This window comes from Eptatretus burgeri, chromosome 1, assembly GCF_056783735.1.
Source record: "Eptatretus burgeri isolate ZD-2024b chromosome 1, Ebu_testis_v1, whole genome shotgun sequence".
NCBI lineage: Eukaryota > Metazoa > Chordata > Myxini > Myxiniformes > Myxinidae > Eptatretus > Eptatretus burgeri.
In genome coordinates, this window is record NC_140961.1 from 78,039,006 (window position 1) to 78,055,216 (window position 16,211).

General features: G+C 42.7%; 1 protein-coding gene across 6 annotated transcripts in view; it reads right to left on the minus strand.

The window, feature by feature from the left end:
- Positions 1 to 16,211, minus strand: part of FTSJ1 (FtsJ RNA 2'-O-methyltransferase 1) — a 69,967-nt gene that overhangs the window by 44 nt on the left and 53,712 nt on the right. For all 6 annotated transcript variants that reach the window (XM_085889268.1, XM_085889286.1, XM_085889277.1 and 3 more), the window contains 4 exons: positions 12,707 to 12,809; positions 4,005 to 4,088; positions 3,700 to 3,803; positions 1 to 360 (listed from right to left, as the gene is read on the minus strand). The exon at positions 1 to 360 is cut by the window's left edge and continues 44 nt beyond it. In XM_085889268.1, coding sequence (XP_085745394.1) covers positions 46 to 360; positions 3,700 to 3,803; positions 4,005 to 4,088; positions 12,707 to 12,809 — 606 coding nt within the window. In that variant the 3' untranslated portion in view covers positions 1 to 45. The remainder of the gene's footprint in view (positions 361 to 3,699; positions 3,804 to 4,004; positions 4,089 to 12,706; positions 12,810 to 16,211) is intronic.

Sequence of the window (16,211 nt, forward strand, 5' to 3'; positions counted from 1 at the left end):
AATAAAAGTTCACTCAGGTCAACTGAAAGATAACCAATGGACGAGTTAATTGTCATTCAAACACAGCTGCCCAACCGCAGGAAAGTCTGGTTGAACGTCCTCTCGGCACCCAGGTGCAGGAAGATCTAATCCCTGTGGCCATGCTCGTGCTGCCTTTGTCTCTTCTTCTTCGGCTGGATTGTCATCAATGCTTGATTGCCAATGAATCTTGGGCCCATCACACTGGACTGAATCATCTGGAGAATGCCGCCCTTCCCGAGTCAGCAGGCTGCGCTTCTTCAGACGGCAAGCCTCTTCGTACGGAGGTGCAATAGGGGGCTGCACTGGTGGTAGATACTCGTACTGCTTACCCGGCACAAGCTGTGCAAAACACGTGCCAATAAAACAAATGTCACAAGAGAGACAAGTTTGACAAATGATACAATCACAGCTATTACCTCATTTAACTCTATTGAAACAAGTAAAAAAAATTAAAAAAACGACATAAAATGTCATAGCTCCCGTTGTTTTAGTAATTTTGCTGAATTGAGTTAAAGGGCGAGCCCATATTTATGCACAACTAAAATGGCCACCAGTCTTCCAGTCGACTATCTTTGATCAGGTAATAAAATAAAGTGAGGTGCAAGTGTATACCATTGTTCACTGTGCTTGTGCCAAGTTTGAACAAAATCAGACAATGCATGTCAGAGAAATGGTGGGAGACGTGTTTAAGTAACAAAATGGCTGCCAGTCAACCATCTTGGATCTGATCTCGAAAAAAAAATGAGGTGCATTTGTAAGCCATCATTCATAATTATCTGTGTGCAAAGTTTGAAGAACATTGGTAAACGTATGTCCGCGAAATGGTTGAGGACATGTTCAACATCGGATTTTTTACAACTAAAATAGCCGCAACTCAGCCATCTTGGATCTCATCTCAAAAAAAAAATATATATTACGTGCGTATGTAAGCCTTTATTAATCATCTGTGTGCCAAGTTTGAACAATATCGGTAAATGCATGTCCAAGAAATGTTTGAGGACATGTTCAACATTGGGGTTTTTTTTACAACTAAAATGGCCGCCAGTTGGCCATAAAGGATCTGATGTGAAAAAAAATGACATGCATATGTGAGCCATCATTCATTATTATCGGTGTGCCAAGTTTGAAGAAGATCAGTAAATGCATGTCCGAGATATGGTTGCGGACGCACACGCACACACGCACGCACGCACGCACGCACACGAAAATCGAGACCAAATCCATAAGCTCCATTTCGGACCAAGTCTAACAGGGGCTTATAACATAGAGCTAGCACATTTTCCATTGAACTGTCTAGTTTTGAGTATGATTCTTGATCTGACTATAAACTGTTGGCGTGTTGCTTCACACACAAAGCGTTAATAAATGAGCATGCCATCCCTCGGATGGTGGTTAAGTGGAGGTGGGGGGGGGGGGTGGGAGGGGGGATTAGCTGTCTGCAAGCAGTAGCCAGACCATGTTATCAATATCTCACAGTATCTCTAGCAAAGAGTAGGCTATTGTCACCGGCACCCTAAACAAATCACAAATTCCTGCAGAATGTGCAGGAGCACTGCATTCGTTGCACGTCGGTGATGATGCAGCCACTGGGCCAAATTTATAATCAAATTCCACTCTGACATGGATTCACGAACGAAGATGACAATATTGGAAACCTTTACCAGAACTTTCTCTTCTCCAAATGTGGAACTTCTTGCACAGGTGCACCCAAACTTTCAGGAATGACACAGCTTTTGATATGATTCACACTCTTACTGTCACTCGCAGGTTTTGTATCCCAAGATCGCTTCAGTAATTTTGAACAAGCACCTGTTAATCACTTGAAGTGTTATCAAGGACAATGCTTAATAATCAACTCCAAAATAGAATTCAAGGCAAATGGATCGACAGATATTCTTCTGTCCAAGTTAGACAAGAACAAACCCACTGTTACATTTGATTTAAATAAAAGGTCACATGAAAAATTAAATTAAAGGTAACACAAGAGGGAGAAAGAGAAAGAGAAAGAGAAAGAGAAAGAAGAGCGAGAAGTGAGGAGAGAGAGAGGAGGGAGAGGAGAGAGAGGAGAGAGAGAGGAGAGAGAGGCAAGAGAGGGCGAGAGAGGGCGAGAGAGGGCGAGAGAGGGCGAGAGAGGGCGAGAGAGGGCGAGAGAGGGCGAGAGAGGGCGAGAGAGGGCGAGAGAGGGCGAGAGAGGGCGAGAGAGGGCGAGAGAGGGCGAGAGAGGGCGAGAGAGGGGGAGAGAGGGGGAGAGAGGGCGAGAGAGGGGGAGAGAGGGCGAGAGAGGGCGAGAGAGGGCGAGAGAGGGCGAGAGAGGGCGAGAGAGAGGGCGAGAGACGGCGAGAGACGGCGAGAGACGGCGAGAGAGGGCGAGAGAGGGCGAGAGAGGGCGAGAGAGGGCGAGAGAGGGCGAGAGAGGGCGAGAGAGGGCGAGAGAGGGCGAGAGAGGGCGAGAGAGGGCGAGAGAGGGCGAGAGAGGGCGAGAGAGGGCGAGAGAGGGCGAGAGAGGGCGAGAGAGGGCGAGAGAGGGCGAGAGAGGGCGAGAGAGGGCGAGAGAGGGCGAGAGAGGGCGAGAGAGGGCGAGAGAGGGCGAGAGAGGGCGAGAGAGGGCGAGAGAGGGCGAGAGAGAGCGCGAGAGAGAGCGAGAGAGAGAGCGAGAGAGAGAGCGAGAGAGAGAGCGAGAGAGAGAGCGAGAGAGAGCGAGAGAGAGCGAGAGAGAGCGAGCGAGAGAGCGAGAGAGAGAGAGCGAGAGAGAGAGAGAGCGAGAGAGAGAGAGAGAGAGAGCGAGAGAGCGAGAGAGAGAGAGAGCAAGAGAGAGAGAGAGAGAGAGAGAGCGAGAGAGCGAGAGAGAGAGAGAGAGAGAGAGAGAGAGAGAGAGAGAGAGAGAGAGAGAGAGTGTGAGAAAGTGAGAAAGTGAGAAAGTGAGAAAGTGAGAAAGTGAGAAAGTGAGAAAGTGAGAAAGAGAGAAAGAGAGAAAGAGAGAGAGAGGTAGAAGAGACATCAGAAGCTTTCAGCTCAAGTTATGGTCCACAAAATGATTTTCAAGGGGGCCATTTAATTGAAATCGAAATACCTTTTACCTTTGATCTTTTGAACCCAAAATCGAATCAGGTAATCTTCATTCTCTAATCCATACTTGTACCTAGTTTGGTTGAAATCCCTTTGGTGATTAACAAGTTATCATGGTGAGAAAGTTTTTCTGTTAAAGCCACCATCACCTTTGACCTTTTGAACCAAAAATCTAATAAGTTCATCTTTGTCTAATCGTCCATACTTGTGCCAAGTTTAGCTGAAATCCCTTCAGTGATTCACAAGTTTTCATGGTAACAGAAAACCGATAACGGATGGACACGCGGATGGACAACCTGAAAACGTAATGCCTCCGGTCTTCTGCTGTGGAGGCAGAAAAATAATAGAATAATTTGTGAGACAATTTTTCATTTTTGGTTCGAATCAGACAATTGTCTTTGCAAGTCTTGTTGAGATGTTTCCCCTTTTACTTGATGGATTGGCATGTGACCATAGTAGGCCAAGTCCAAATCTTCGGATGCAATAAGTGTCAATTCACAAAATAATATGGAGATGGTGACATACAGCACACATGGGTAGATAACCGGAATGTGCTCATGCCCTGGGTAGATGGTGGTGCACACACTCATGGATAACAAGGAAGTTCCACACCTGTAGAGGGTAACTACGATCTGCATCAAAACCACTGAGGTCTCCACAGGCCAGGAAGGGGACGATTATACGGTTGGGACCAGCAAGTTGATTGAATTCGGCATCTGTCGGGTACAATACAAGCGGAGAGATCACAGCAAATTGGGAAATAATACCGATGCTTATGTTAGTAAAGTTGTTTCACCCTCAATTGTACAACATTTCATCCCACATCACAACATAGTTGTGGTTGTTATGCCATTTATCCAAAATATAATTTCTTTGAATGAATGAGCAGTTATATCAGGCATGGAGTCCTGCAGTACCATATTTGTGATCAAGTAGAGGATTCGACATATTCGGCAAGTAGCCCTCCGGAGGACGGTATCCTTGACAAACTGCAAATGCTTCTGCAAAACAGACATTGAAATTTCATGCAAAAACCACAACTATAAAAAGTGATGTGAGCAATGACACCACCCTGGGTCCTGCCTGAGAAGCCACACAGTTTCAGCCAAAATGAAAATACAATAACTCTACACCAGGTTATATTTCTGGCTATTTCTGCTTAGCACTCCACTTATCAGCAGGGAATGGGGGTAAGGTGGGGAGGTAGAGTGATAGATGTTCAACAGCATTTACTACCTGCAAAAAAGTACCATACTCTTTACAGAGCGTCGGTGCTGCCGAAGCAGTATCTTGGCAAGGGTTATAGTGAGTGGTTTGCCATTGCATTCCCAGCATTGTTTGTGTGTGCCCTATCTTTTTGAATGCTGAGGGTCAAACAAATAATCAGCATGTACCATTTTTAAGGTCTTTGGTAAGACTCGGCCAGGGTTTGAACCAGCAAGATCCCAGACTTAGAGCGGATGCTCAAATGGTATTTTCAGGTACATGTACCCAGGATCAATGCAAGCCTCATATGGAGAGGAACCTGAATCATGCTGACGAGCTGTCATCATACTGTAGTTCAGCAGTATATGTAATTAGAGCAGCATCTGTTTGTTAGTGCATTCACCTCTGCCACCGATGGTGGACGGAGGTTATGTTTCCACCCCTGTCTGTCTATCTGTGATCAGGATATCTCAAAAAGTTAAAGGATGGAGTCGGACGAAATTTGGTGGACAGGTTGGGTGTATGACATGGACTAATGACTAATTGATTCAATGTTGGTAACAATCTGGAAGTGGATTCGGACACGATATATTTATTTAATTTTTTTTTTAAAAAGTGATTCTTCACCATTCGAAGATGGAGCCAAAAAAACGATATATAGCACTATATCTCAAAAGTTGTGGACGAGTTATGACAAAAACTTGGTGGATGAGTTGGGTAATGATGGGTAATGATGAGAGGTGACAAGAACAAACCAATTCGATTTTGGTTCAGGTCCGGATGCAGATGAGGCGTATCAGTGGGATACAAAACATCAACCGTTCATCCTGGAAGAGGTATGTGCTCTATCGAGAGCCGTTCCAGTTGTTTGTATGTTTCTTTGTGTGTCTTCGTTACTTGCGAAATCGAAGATTCGCAAGTGTATAGGTTGGTCTTGTCTGTTATTCTGTCTGTCTGTACGTCAATCGCCTATAGGTCACATTTTTAATCCGATCTTCATGAAACTTAACCACCTGGTCGATCTATTGACTTGATATCTATATATACCAACAGAAAAAAGTTCCTGTGCACCATAAAAAATAAAAACATAATACGATACCAACATGTACCCCAGCAATATAAAGGTTAGCTAACGTGCGTTTGGCATGCTTCCCAAGTTTACCCGTGAATATTCGGAACGTGCACGTGCATACTGTGCACTGCACTCACAAATTTCCATGCACGTGTATCGAGTCACGTGACAGTGCTACTCGTGGTCCTGAGCAAAATGAAATGCAGCACAATTCGGTGAACCATCCCAGCTGTGAGAAACATTTTTTATTGACGTCTAAGTGTCGTAAACATGATGCCACGTCTTTCAGAAAATGAACGTCTACGTGCTGTTGGCATGCTTGAGACAGGAATGGCACAAAACGTTGCGGCTAGATGTTTTGGTGTTCAATGGAACACCACACCGTCACTCTAGAGACGTTATAGATAGACGAGACGAAATAGATAGACCGCATTCACTACCTCTCGATAAATGTGCTACCCCTGCACCGTCCTACCAGTGCAAGCTCAGCATAACCAGATATTAAGAAAACTCCCTGGCTGTACTTGGTAGCACCAGAAAACAGCCAGGGAAAGGAAATGTGTCACATTATTTTGGACATCATGGACAGATGTCAAATACAAGGATATTGCTGGTCACTTTGTTTTGTCCTTTCACAGGACCAGATAAAACATACCTTTTCAACATTGAGACCTTTAGAGCCCTTACACCTTTTAGACACCTAAAGACATTTTAGACCCTTTGGATCTTTATGACCCTTTATACCCCCTGAAACCATTTTGACCTTTACACCCTTTAGACCCCTTGACCTTCTTGACACATTGACCCTATTTAGATACTTTCGACCTTTTAGACCCCCTGAAGACCTTTTAACCCTTTGAGCCCTGAGCTCCTTGGACTTTCGGCTCCCCCACCCTGGGCTCCCTGGAGAAAAATCTGGCCGCTCGGGTTTATGGAAATCTGAATAGAGGCTGGAAAAACGGCCGCTAGGGTTCAAAGGGTTAAGAGCCTTTCAAACCCTTAGACTCTGAAGACCTTTACACCCTTTAGACTCCTTGACCTTTTATACATTCAGACCCATTAGACCCCTTTGACCTGTAACTAATGTTAAAACATATCCTTTAGTTTAGACCTTTTCGACCCCAAATACCCCCGAAGACCTCGAAAGACCCTTTGGAACCCGAAGAACCCAGGGACACTTAAGACACCAAAGACCTTGTAGAACATATAGACCCCTTGATCCTTCAGACCCTTAATACTTTTAAGACGTTTCAGACCAATTAGACCCCTAAAACTCCTTGAGGCCGCTAAGACCCCCTCAGTACCCTCATACCCTTTTACCAGGTCGGACACACAGCTTAATGCTTTTGACCAGGTTGGACATCCTCTAGAACCATCAGACCCCACAGATCCTCAAGACCATTTAAAACCCCAAATCCCCTAAGATTCTATCAGACCGTTTCAAACCATGAAGCCCATAAAACCCCTAAAGACCCTATAGACTGCCCAGATTCCTTGACCCTTAAGACACATTTACACACTTTGGATCCCTTAAGACCCTTTTAGACCCCCTTAAAACCTTTAAGACCCTTTCGACCCCTTGGACTCCTGAAGATACTTACAACACCCTGAAGACCACTTGGACTGCTTGACCTTTAGATGCATTGGACCCTTTAGACCCTAACTACTATTGAATACCCTATAGATCTTTAGTCCCCTTAAGACCCTTACAAGACCATTAGGACCACTTACTCCCTTTAGACATTTACACACCCCTTTGACCCACACCACACCTGTAGACCCACACCATACAAACCCCCACCCTGTTATCTCCCCCCCCACTCCAATCCCTGCAAGGATGGGGGTGGGGGGATTATTTTTGTGCCCATGACTTGACCCTGGGTACTACAAACACATATGCAAATTTTGGTGGAGATTGGCCCTGTTTTCATCTCATCCGATCATCAATACAGTGTACTGGATATGAATCTCAAGACAAACATCTACAGTCTTCTTGCTATATGGGCTGTTTCACAGTCATGGTCATTTCTGGTATTTTGTACCCTTGCATGCTAAATAACTAAATGAGAGGCTGTAGTATCTCTGTCATTAGGGCCAGTAGTTGGTACTCGTGATGGCACAACTTGGACCACTTTTTATTTGACAAAAAATGTCAATTTTTGGCAGAATGGCATAAAAATTGCCATTTTTTTTGATAAATAGCTGTCTCATTTTCTCCAGGTACACTGCATTCACAGTGTATAAACAAATACAAGCAGAAATTGGGACTTTTATTTGTTGTTGCATCAATTTAATACCTCTTCTGTACTTTTTGTCCACAACATATTATTCATTTCAGACTATGAATATTTAATTCACCCTCAATAAATATGTCCCACCGTTCGTCCGTCAAAAAATGTCCTCTCCGGAAATGCATATTGTAGAAGAATTTTTTTTATATTAATAAAGGGTCTTTTAAAGAGTTTATTGTGTTTTACCAAGTGTGTATATACCTGCACTGATATTATGCTACAAAGTTTGAGTGAAATCAATAACCTTCTATTTGCATGGCCTGCACTGATTGCCTTACATGTGTCCGTCAAAAATGTGTCCTCTCCGGAAACACCTAAACTGCCACAAGTTATAAGGAAACTACTTGCTGGCTATAAATTTGGATGTTTTGTAAGGTTGACATGGTCATGAATATCCATTATCAGTAAAAGGTATTTACATTTATGTAATTAACCTCCGCCATCTTCGAAGATGGATGGAGGTTACTGTTTTCACCCCTTTCTGTTTCTTTGTTTGTTTGTTTGTGAACAGTATTACGGAAAAACTCCTCGACGGATTTTGACGAAACTTGGTGGGGGGGGGGGGTTAGGTATGGTCCAAGGATCATGCTATTAAATTTTGGACTTGGTCCCCCCACCCCAAAAAAAATTGTTAGAGAAATTTTTTTTTTTTTGCATTTCTACATGTTTTAAGTGATTTCCAACCACCCCCCCAAAATTGTTAGAGAATTTTTTTTTGCATTTCTACATATTTTAAGTGATTTCCAACCTCCCCCCCCCCCCAAATTTTTTTTTTTGCATTTTTACATGTTTTAAGTGATTTCCAACCCCCCCAAAAAAAATTGTTACCCCCCCCAAAAAAGGGAAAATGTTTTTTTGCATTTCTACATGTTTTAAGTGATTTCCAACCCCCCCCCCAAAAAAATTGTTAGAGGGGAAAAAAAATTTGCAACTTTTTTCAACAAAATTTCGAATTTTTTTGCATTTTTACATGTTTTAAGTGATTTCCAACCCCCCCCAAAAAAAAAAAAAAAAAACAAATGGAGAAAAGAACTATAACTCTCAGCACTGTTGACATATTTAATGAATAAGATATAAGGTTCACTTGAGTGACCCAGCAGTATTGGCGGTGGAGGTTTTGCACTCTCCTGAGTGCTCCCCCTCTAGTTTATCTTGTTACAACACTGATTGAATCTCCATGTCAAAAATGTCCTCTCCGGAAGCATTTTGGGGGAATTTCCAAATGATATTTAACATGCTGAGAAACTTTTAGTGTATGTAATAAACTGCTGTTTTTTTAAGGACAGGTCCTATTTTGCATATAGCTTTAAATTCTATTACTAAATTAAATAAAATATATTATTCAATAAATGTCTGAATACTAATACATCTCAAAGTTATCGCATCTTTAGAAACCGTTGGGCTAAATAATACAGCCGGTTTTAAAAAGTGTCAAAATCCCGTCTAGATTCACTTACTTGGTGTATTTTGTATTGGCATTATAAGATAAATGTATTACTTTGCAGTTATATCTTGTACAGAATGTATTGCTTCATGTCAAAAAATTATGTCCTCTCCGGAAGAAATATGTGATTTTCTTCATATTTTTCATTGTGGTGGTAAACTTTTATTTTCAGAGATAAATTAGTAATTTTTTCAGAATATGTAGAAAAGTACATGTAGTTTTAAAATTTTGTGCTAAATTCCATCATATGCAGTGCTATTAGTGACAGTGGTAATTAAAACATATCTTTTTTCTGGATATTTGAAACTTAGTTCAGTCTTTTATTGATATTTCTACAAATATACTTCATTTGTATACTGAATCATAATTCCAGTAATGGAATAATATTGTGGAACATATGGAAACCACTGAAGTTTGATAGTGTTGTTATTTTGTGGTTATAGTTGAATTGTATTAATGACTGTTGTAGTTTAAAAAATACTCTCCTAACATCCTTGGGGTATTATTTTTAATAAGAAATATTCATTCAGATGCTCCAAAAATTTGGATTCAACTATTGTAATTAGCAATGTTGGATTTGGAGAAATAAAAATATAAAAATATTGAGTTTGAATTTTTAGTGGTTGTGAAACAAACTTGGTACCCTCATTGTAAAACAGCCCAAATACAGACTATTTTTTTTTTAAGCAAGTAAAGCACAATCTCCATCTACTTGGAGAATGGTTACTGGGCAAGGTTGAACAGAAATTGCATATTAGGTCACTGAATTGGTTCACTAATCCAAAACGAGAGGCATATTGTCTTTGAGCTCAAAAACTGAAAGGGTCAAAGGCCAAAGTCACATGGAATCATCAATTTTCATTCGATTGACTTACATTTTGAACAAGGTTTGCATATTGGGTCACTGGAGCCTATTGTTTGAGGTCAACAGGTCAAAGCTCAAGGTCATAATCAATTTTCATCCTACTAACTTGAAATTTGAAGAGGATTTGCATATTGGGTCACACAACTGGTTCACCAAAAATCAGAATGATCAATTTAGCGTTTTTCACATGTCAATGGTTTCCATGACAACAATTTCACCCCATTATAATCAAATGGGCCTTTTGTGAATTTATTATGAGCATACCTGGGTAATTTTTCAAGATATCACATTGAAACTTACACAGATTGTTTCTACATATGTGTAGTATACTGTATGTGAGTAAAATGTGGTCAAACTTAGTCAAAGGTCAAGGTCAAGGTCAATGCCATCCAAAACAAGTTAAACACCTTTAAGGCCCCAATTCTAAAAATGTATAAACCAAATTTGTTATGCACCACATTCAATCATGTAAAACACTTGAGAGGTCAATTTTTCAAAATTACCAAATTGCTGTTTCCATGGCAACTGTAATTTGGATTTTGCAAGTGTCAAGCTATATATATATATATATATATATATATATATATATATATATATATATATATATATATATATATATATATATATATATATATATATATATATATATGACATCTTTCTTGCTTGTTTGTCTGCTTGTTTTGTGTGTTTCTTTGTGCTTATGTGCTTGTGTAACTTGTATGCACTCCCGAACTGCTGTACAGAATGAGTTGAAAACTGGTCGGGAAGTGGGACAAGATTTTCGGTGGCAAAACAAAATACATGGTCCTAGGTGCTGGGGGTGAAGAGAGGCTGAATTTTCTCGATGTGAAAAGTATGGCAAAGTGAAACCCAGCGTCGACCGAGGACATGACCGAGGCCCCTGTTGGTACTCCTAGATGCCCTGATCTCATCTGTCCCTTTTGTACATCATTCTTGAAAATCCGAGACAGTGCTTGCTCACAGCAACAATGAGGGCCAGATAACTGCACTCATATAATGTGTACGCATCACAAGTCCATGCTCGTGCTTTCAGAAGCCCCAATGGCCATATAACCACTCATGTTCCACCATCCACAAGTTGCACATACATCTAAATATCATATAGGGTGTGGCAAAAAGATGGGATGGATTTCAGGGTGGAATATTTCTGATATTGGAAGGTAATTTTTCTTCTCAGGTTGTATCAGACAAACTGGAGATTATAAAAAGAAACAAACAAACCTTGAGGATGGCAAAGTAGACACGTGATCAACTAACATTTGCGATTGAGCAGTATTTCTTCCATAGATATTCTATGGTTTTGGCACAAAGAGAATTCAGAAGACATTTCCAGGTTCGTGATGCACCATCAATAAAAGTAATAAACAGATGTGTGGCAAGCTTCCGTTAAACAAGAGAGGGCTACATGGTACACCACATGGCTATGCATGGAACTGTTGTGAGATAATTTCCCTGAAAAGCTGATCTCCAAATTTGGAGATGCTAATTGGCCTCCCACATCTCCCGATCTCAGCCCTCCTGATTATTTCCTGTGGGGATATTTGAAAGACAGTGTACAGGAACGGGATACATACACTCAATGAACTGAAAGAAAACATTACAAGTGAAATTCAGGCAATTCCGTTAGGCTTTCTTGTGAAGGTTATGAGGGTTATGGATACCGGGTACCAGGTACCAGAACAGCGGAATGTGTTACCCACCAAGGGAGCCATTTAACTGACATCATTTTCAAAACCTGGTGTATTCTGAAGAAATTCCAATGTCTTTACAAATGTTAATGCAGTTGAATAAATAACCACTATATTTAAAAGATATTTCTATTTCAAATGTGTCCCATTTTTTTGCCACACCAGGTCGAAGTTGGGGAATTCACCCATTCGTAAGGCCGGGTTCTTTGATAGTTAAAGAAAAACGTCCATTAGTGGATTCCTTATCTGTAGCTTGACAAAAACAAAAATGCTTATCTGTGAACAGTAAATACTAAATTTCTCTTACCAACCCGAAGCAGTCAGGAGAACAGTCGGACAAAGGTCCCCTAAAGCTAAAGAGCAAACAAATTGCTTCAAATCATCAATTGAATTTACCACTGTTGTTGTTCAGAATGAGGGAGTTCTCAAAATATGGAAAATTTTGAACAAAATAATCCAAGTGCTCCAACTGTTTGTACTTACTTTCTGACATTTAGTTTCCTATTGAACAATTGGCTAAATATGGAGCATTGCTTACTCCTGCACTACACAAAACCACTGTGGGTCTTGCGTTTATCACATGAATGTGCAAGGCACTCCCTGGTCAACAAAATAATCAGAGACTGCAGCACATCGTGATAAAGGAATGTTATGGGTTTTCCTGCGTCTGAAAGTTATAAAGGCTTTGCACTTAGGGACATTACGAGACATAAATGAACTTACACGTGAATAAAGTGACGTTCGGAATTAATAGCAAACCGATACAGTAGATGGGATATCAATCTGGGGTTTGTATCGTATACTAAGCACTCCAATAGGACTGGCAAACAGAACAATCCCGAAGCAAGTTATAAGCATCATCATTATTATTTAATACTTTATAAGGAATGATTATGACAATCAAACAAGAGAAAAAGAACAGATCATGTCACATAATCTGCCCCAAAACGTATGGAGAATGTGAAAAGATATAGTGTTGAACTAAAAACAAAAAAACAAAAAAAAAACAGAAATATCATGCAGATGGTTTACCGATGCTTGAGTGCCTGCTGCTTCGAGGCTTGGCACAGGTAACTTTGGAAAAGAAGATGTTGAGCTGGGAATAGAGCAGAGTCACATCCTTCCCACGGAAAATCTGAGTGACAGACAGAAAGTTAGTTCAGGCTGGAGACTTTTACACTTGCATGCAAATAACCTGTGTTCTTGATCCCAGCTGATTGATCTTCAAAAAAAGATGTGGAAACATCATCATAGATATATATATATATATATATATATATATATATATATATATATATATATATATATATATATATATATATATATATATATATATATATATATATTGTTGTAGATTTCCGCCCGCCAGCGTGCGGACGACCGCTTCTAGCCAATGGCGGCCGTTCTCGCCCACCGAACGGACAATCCAGTCGCAGCCTTCCGGATCAAATGCCGGAACCCAGCTACGGGTGTGTTTTAAGCGCACACCACAGCCTAGTCAACACTCGACCCACGCTACAGGGTCAATCGCCGAATTGTCGATATACCTAATTAATCGCGCGGGCAGACTACCGAAAGACTGTACCTCAACAGGGCCGCTTGGAAACGAGCCGCTTAAGCAGCTCGCTTCGTTTTGGGATAACCGAGTGGGGTATTATCGCGCAGCCCCGTTGGACCCGATTCCATTATCGGTTATTTAACAACCAACTATATTCCGAGTGCAATATGGCAGTTCAAATAGGGAAAGGATGCAACGAACGGGTGAACATTTGAACAAGCACATTTATTTCACAAGACACATATGCAGGCATGCACGTCAATCAATGCAGCAATGGCGATCATGCAGTTATGTATGCAATCAAGGAGAGCACGCATGCAATTATGTAACATGTAAGGGACAAACCACGAGCAATGCAAAAGAGCTACTACCGTCTATCTATTATGTACACACTTAACAGTTCTACTTACGGACATGGCGCCACAACGTTCATTCAAAAGGAACAAAGAAAAACCCCAGGAAAGACAAGGGGTAGACTGGACCTCTTGGGTCTTTATTTCACGGAGCTGTGATGACCGCAGAAGCTCCGCGAGGCCGGGCTGGTTACCTTCACCTTCAAGGTGCTTCGCTGGGGTGACCCGCGACGTCCCGTCCTCACGGCAGCTGTCGTGACCGCGGTCCGGCCCAGGCCTCGTTTGACGGCCTGGTGGTTCAGGCCCAGCCGGCAACACCTCAGAGGAACGAACAGGTCTTTTGCTCTTTTAGAGTTGATGCTCTCTTTAAGACCTCGGACCGTTCGATGCTGGCTGGCGACCTCTCTCCGGCTCTCCCCAAACTCGCACACGAACGCGCAGTTCTGCACGGCACGGCAAGCTTGGCCGCACTCTCAGCTCCCGTCTCCTCGGCGAACCCAGACCTCCACTGCCCTCCACTGGACTCGAACCTAGCTCTTCACACCACTCCAAACCACGACCGACTCCGTGCCTTGGCGCTCTGAGCGCTTTTTTATAGGGCCCCGTGAGGCGAGGTTTGATCTCTGCTCTTTCACCTCTGACCCCCACTGGCTCCGCCACCTCGATCTCCTGATCCGAATTCCGAGGTGAAGCTCGGAGCGAGCGGACGTGTTTGAAATCACCGTCGCTGGCGCCCACAAAGGAGAGCGGACATTGTGGAGATCACCGGCGCTGGCAACGAGGAAACCCCCGCGTCTGTTTGCAGCGATCTCACCATGGCCGGCGCAAAGATGGCGGTGTTTGCGGGGTTGAAGGTGAGGCGTTGTGTTCGTTGTTGGTTATTGGGGGAGATGTGGTTTAGGAGATGGTGGCTGTGGTTGGCGTCGTGGAGAAGGTGGTTGTGTGAAGGCGGTTGTAGAGGAGGCGGTTGTTGTGAAGGCGGTTGGTCCAAAATAACGATAGCAAAAGAAAAACGGCTATCTCAAAGATCACAGCCCGGCAGACAAATAATTGCCCGTTAAACATCGGTGGGGAAATCTATCTGAACACAGACTTATCGACATAACTGATCTAAGGACCTATATAGTGTTCTGTGAATTTCCACAGCCGTAACAATATATTCGATCCCATCATGCACGCATCATATCAAATGAGTTGGAAAAATAAAATAAACCGGCCATTTATGTATGTGTGTGCATGCTTGTGCTTCGAGTCTCGTCTGGTCTTGTGGAGGCCCACACTCCTGGGCCGTTCGGGGCATGCACGACAAGTCGTGAAACACTTCAAGACAACAATTAATCCTGGATGGGTCACCACTCCATCGCAACGTGCTCGACCGAAAGCGGCAGGAGTAGGTACATCCTTCAGGATGTGGGCAAAAGATCGTCTACTCTTCGATAATGACATGGATGGTTCACCCGGACGGAGGACACACAGGTTTATACTCGAACCCACGACAAATCGGCAACACAAGCAAAGTTAATAAAAAGGGGTTTAATAAACAGAAGTCAAATATTTAGAATGGAAATAAACCGAAACAGGATAATAACGAAATATGAGGTAACCTAAATTCCTATTTGAGGCTCTCCACACAGACTTAAATACAGACAAGGGTACAGAATAAATAATAGAATAACCCTCCCTTTCTCCCAGCACTTAGCTGTGTGCCCAGAGATGAGTTTCTGAAGCTTGGGGTTCGCTAAACCGCGTCGTCACTGCGTGGGAAAGTGCGCCCAAAAATGGTGACAAGCTGCTCTCTGGGTCGGAATAGAAGCATAAGGGAGGTTGTTCGTGCGGATCGTCCCTTCGTTAAGGGCTCAGAAGCTGCCGTGAAAGTTCCTCACGAGATTACCGACGCCACTGCTCTCTCCAAAATGGCGCCGCCTTCTTCCCCGCCGGCACAACACGAAGCTTGAGGCATGGTCTCACACGACCCAGCCGAACAGTCAATGGCCAGCGTCTTGCTCCATCATGCGAGCAAATACACCTCAGCATGAACATGAGAATTATGCAGCCTTCTTCACCGTGTCGAGGGAAAGCAACCGTAATGCCCTTCTCTTCCAACCGCAATCTCCTCACTCCCTTCTCTTTTGTGTCCTGCCAAACTGCCGATCCTGACTCAATCCTCTTCTCTCCCTCTCTCCAAAACCTCTCTGACATAACCCCCTCCATCATCCACCCCAGGGGTGTGGTCTCGTAGTTGTCATTTCTGGAGGCAGGGTTTTCGTGTGCTTGGAAATGTCTGGCTCGGTTGTTGTTGTTCTGAGGGCGTGATTTCTTTTTTTTAATTAAATCGCCGATCTTGAAATGCAAACAGAGGAAAAGGTCACGGGAGCAATCACATACTGGGAGAAATTAGCCTCAATCCCTACCTAATTAACACAGCACCACCCCTTGTGTAGTGACATGTAACAAGTTCAGCTGACAGTTTCCCGACTTACGTTCCATCAAAATGTCTCCTACACGTCCACGGACCATGCTGCCCTATACAATCCCTCCATCTAACTCACAAACACAACAATATCTTATTATATTCTAATTCACCGCACAAACAGGGCTAATGTAGTCGCATCAGCCCAAAAACCTA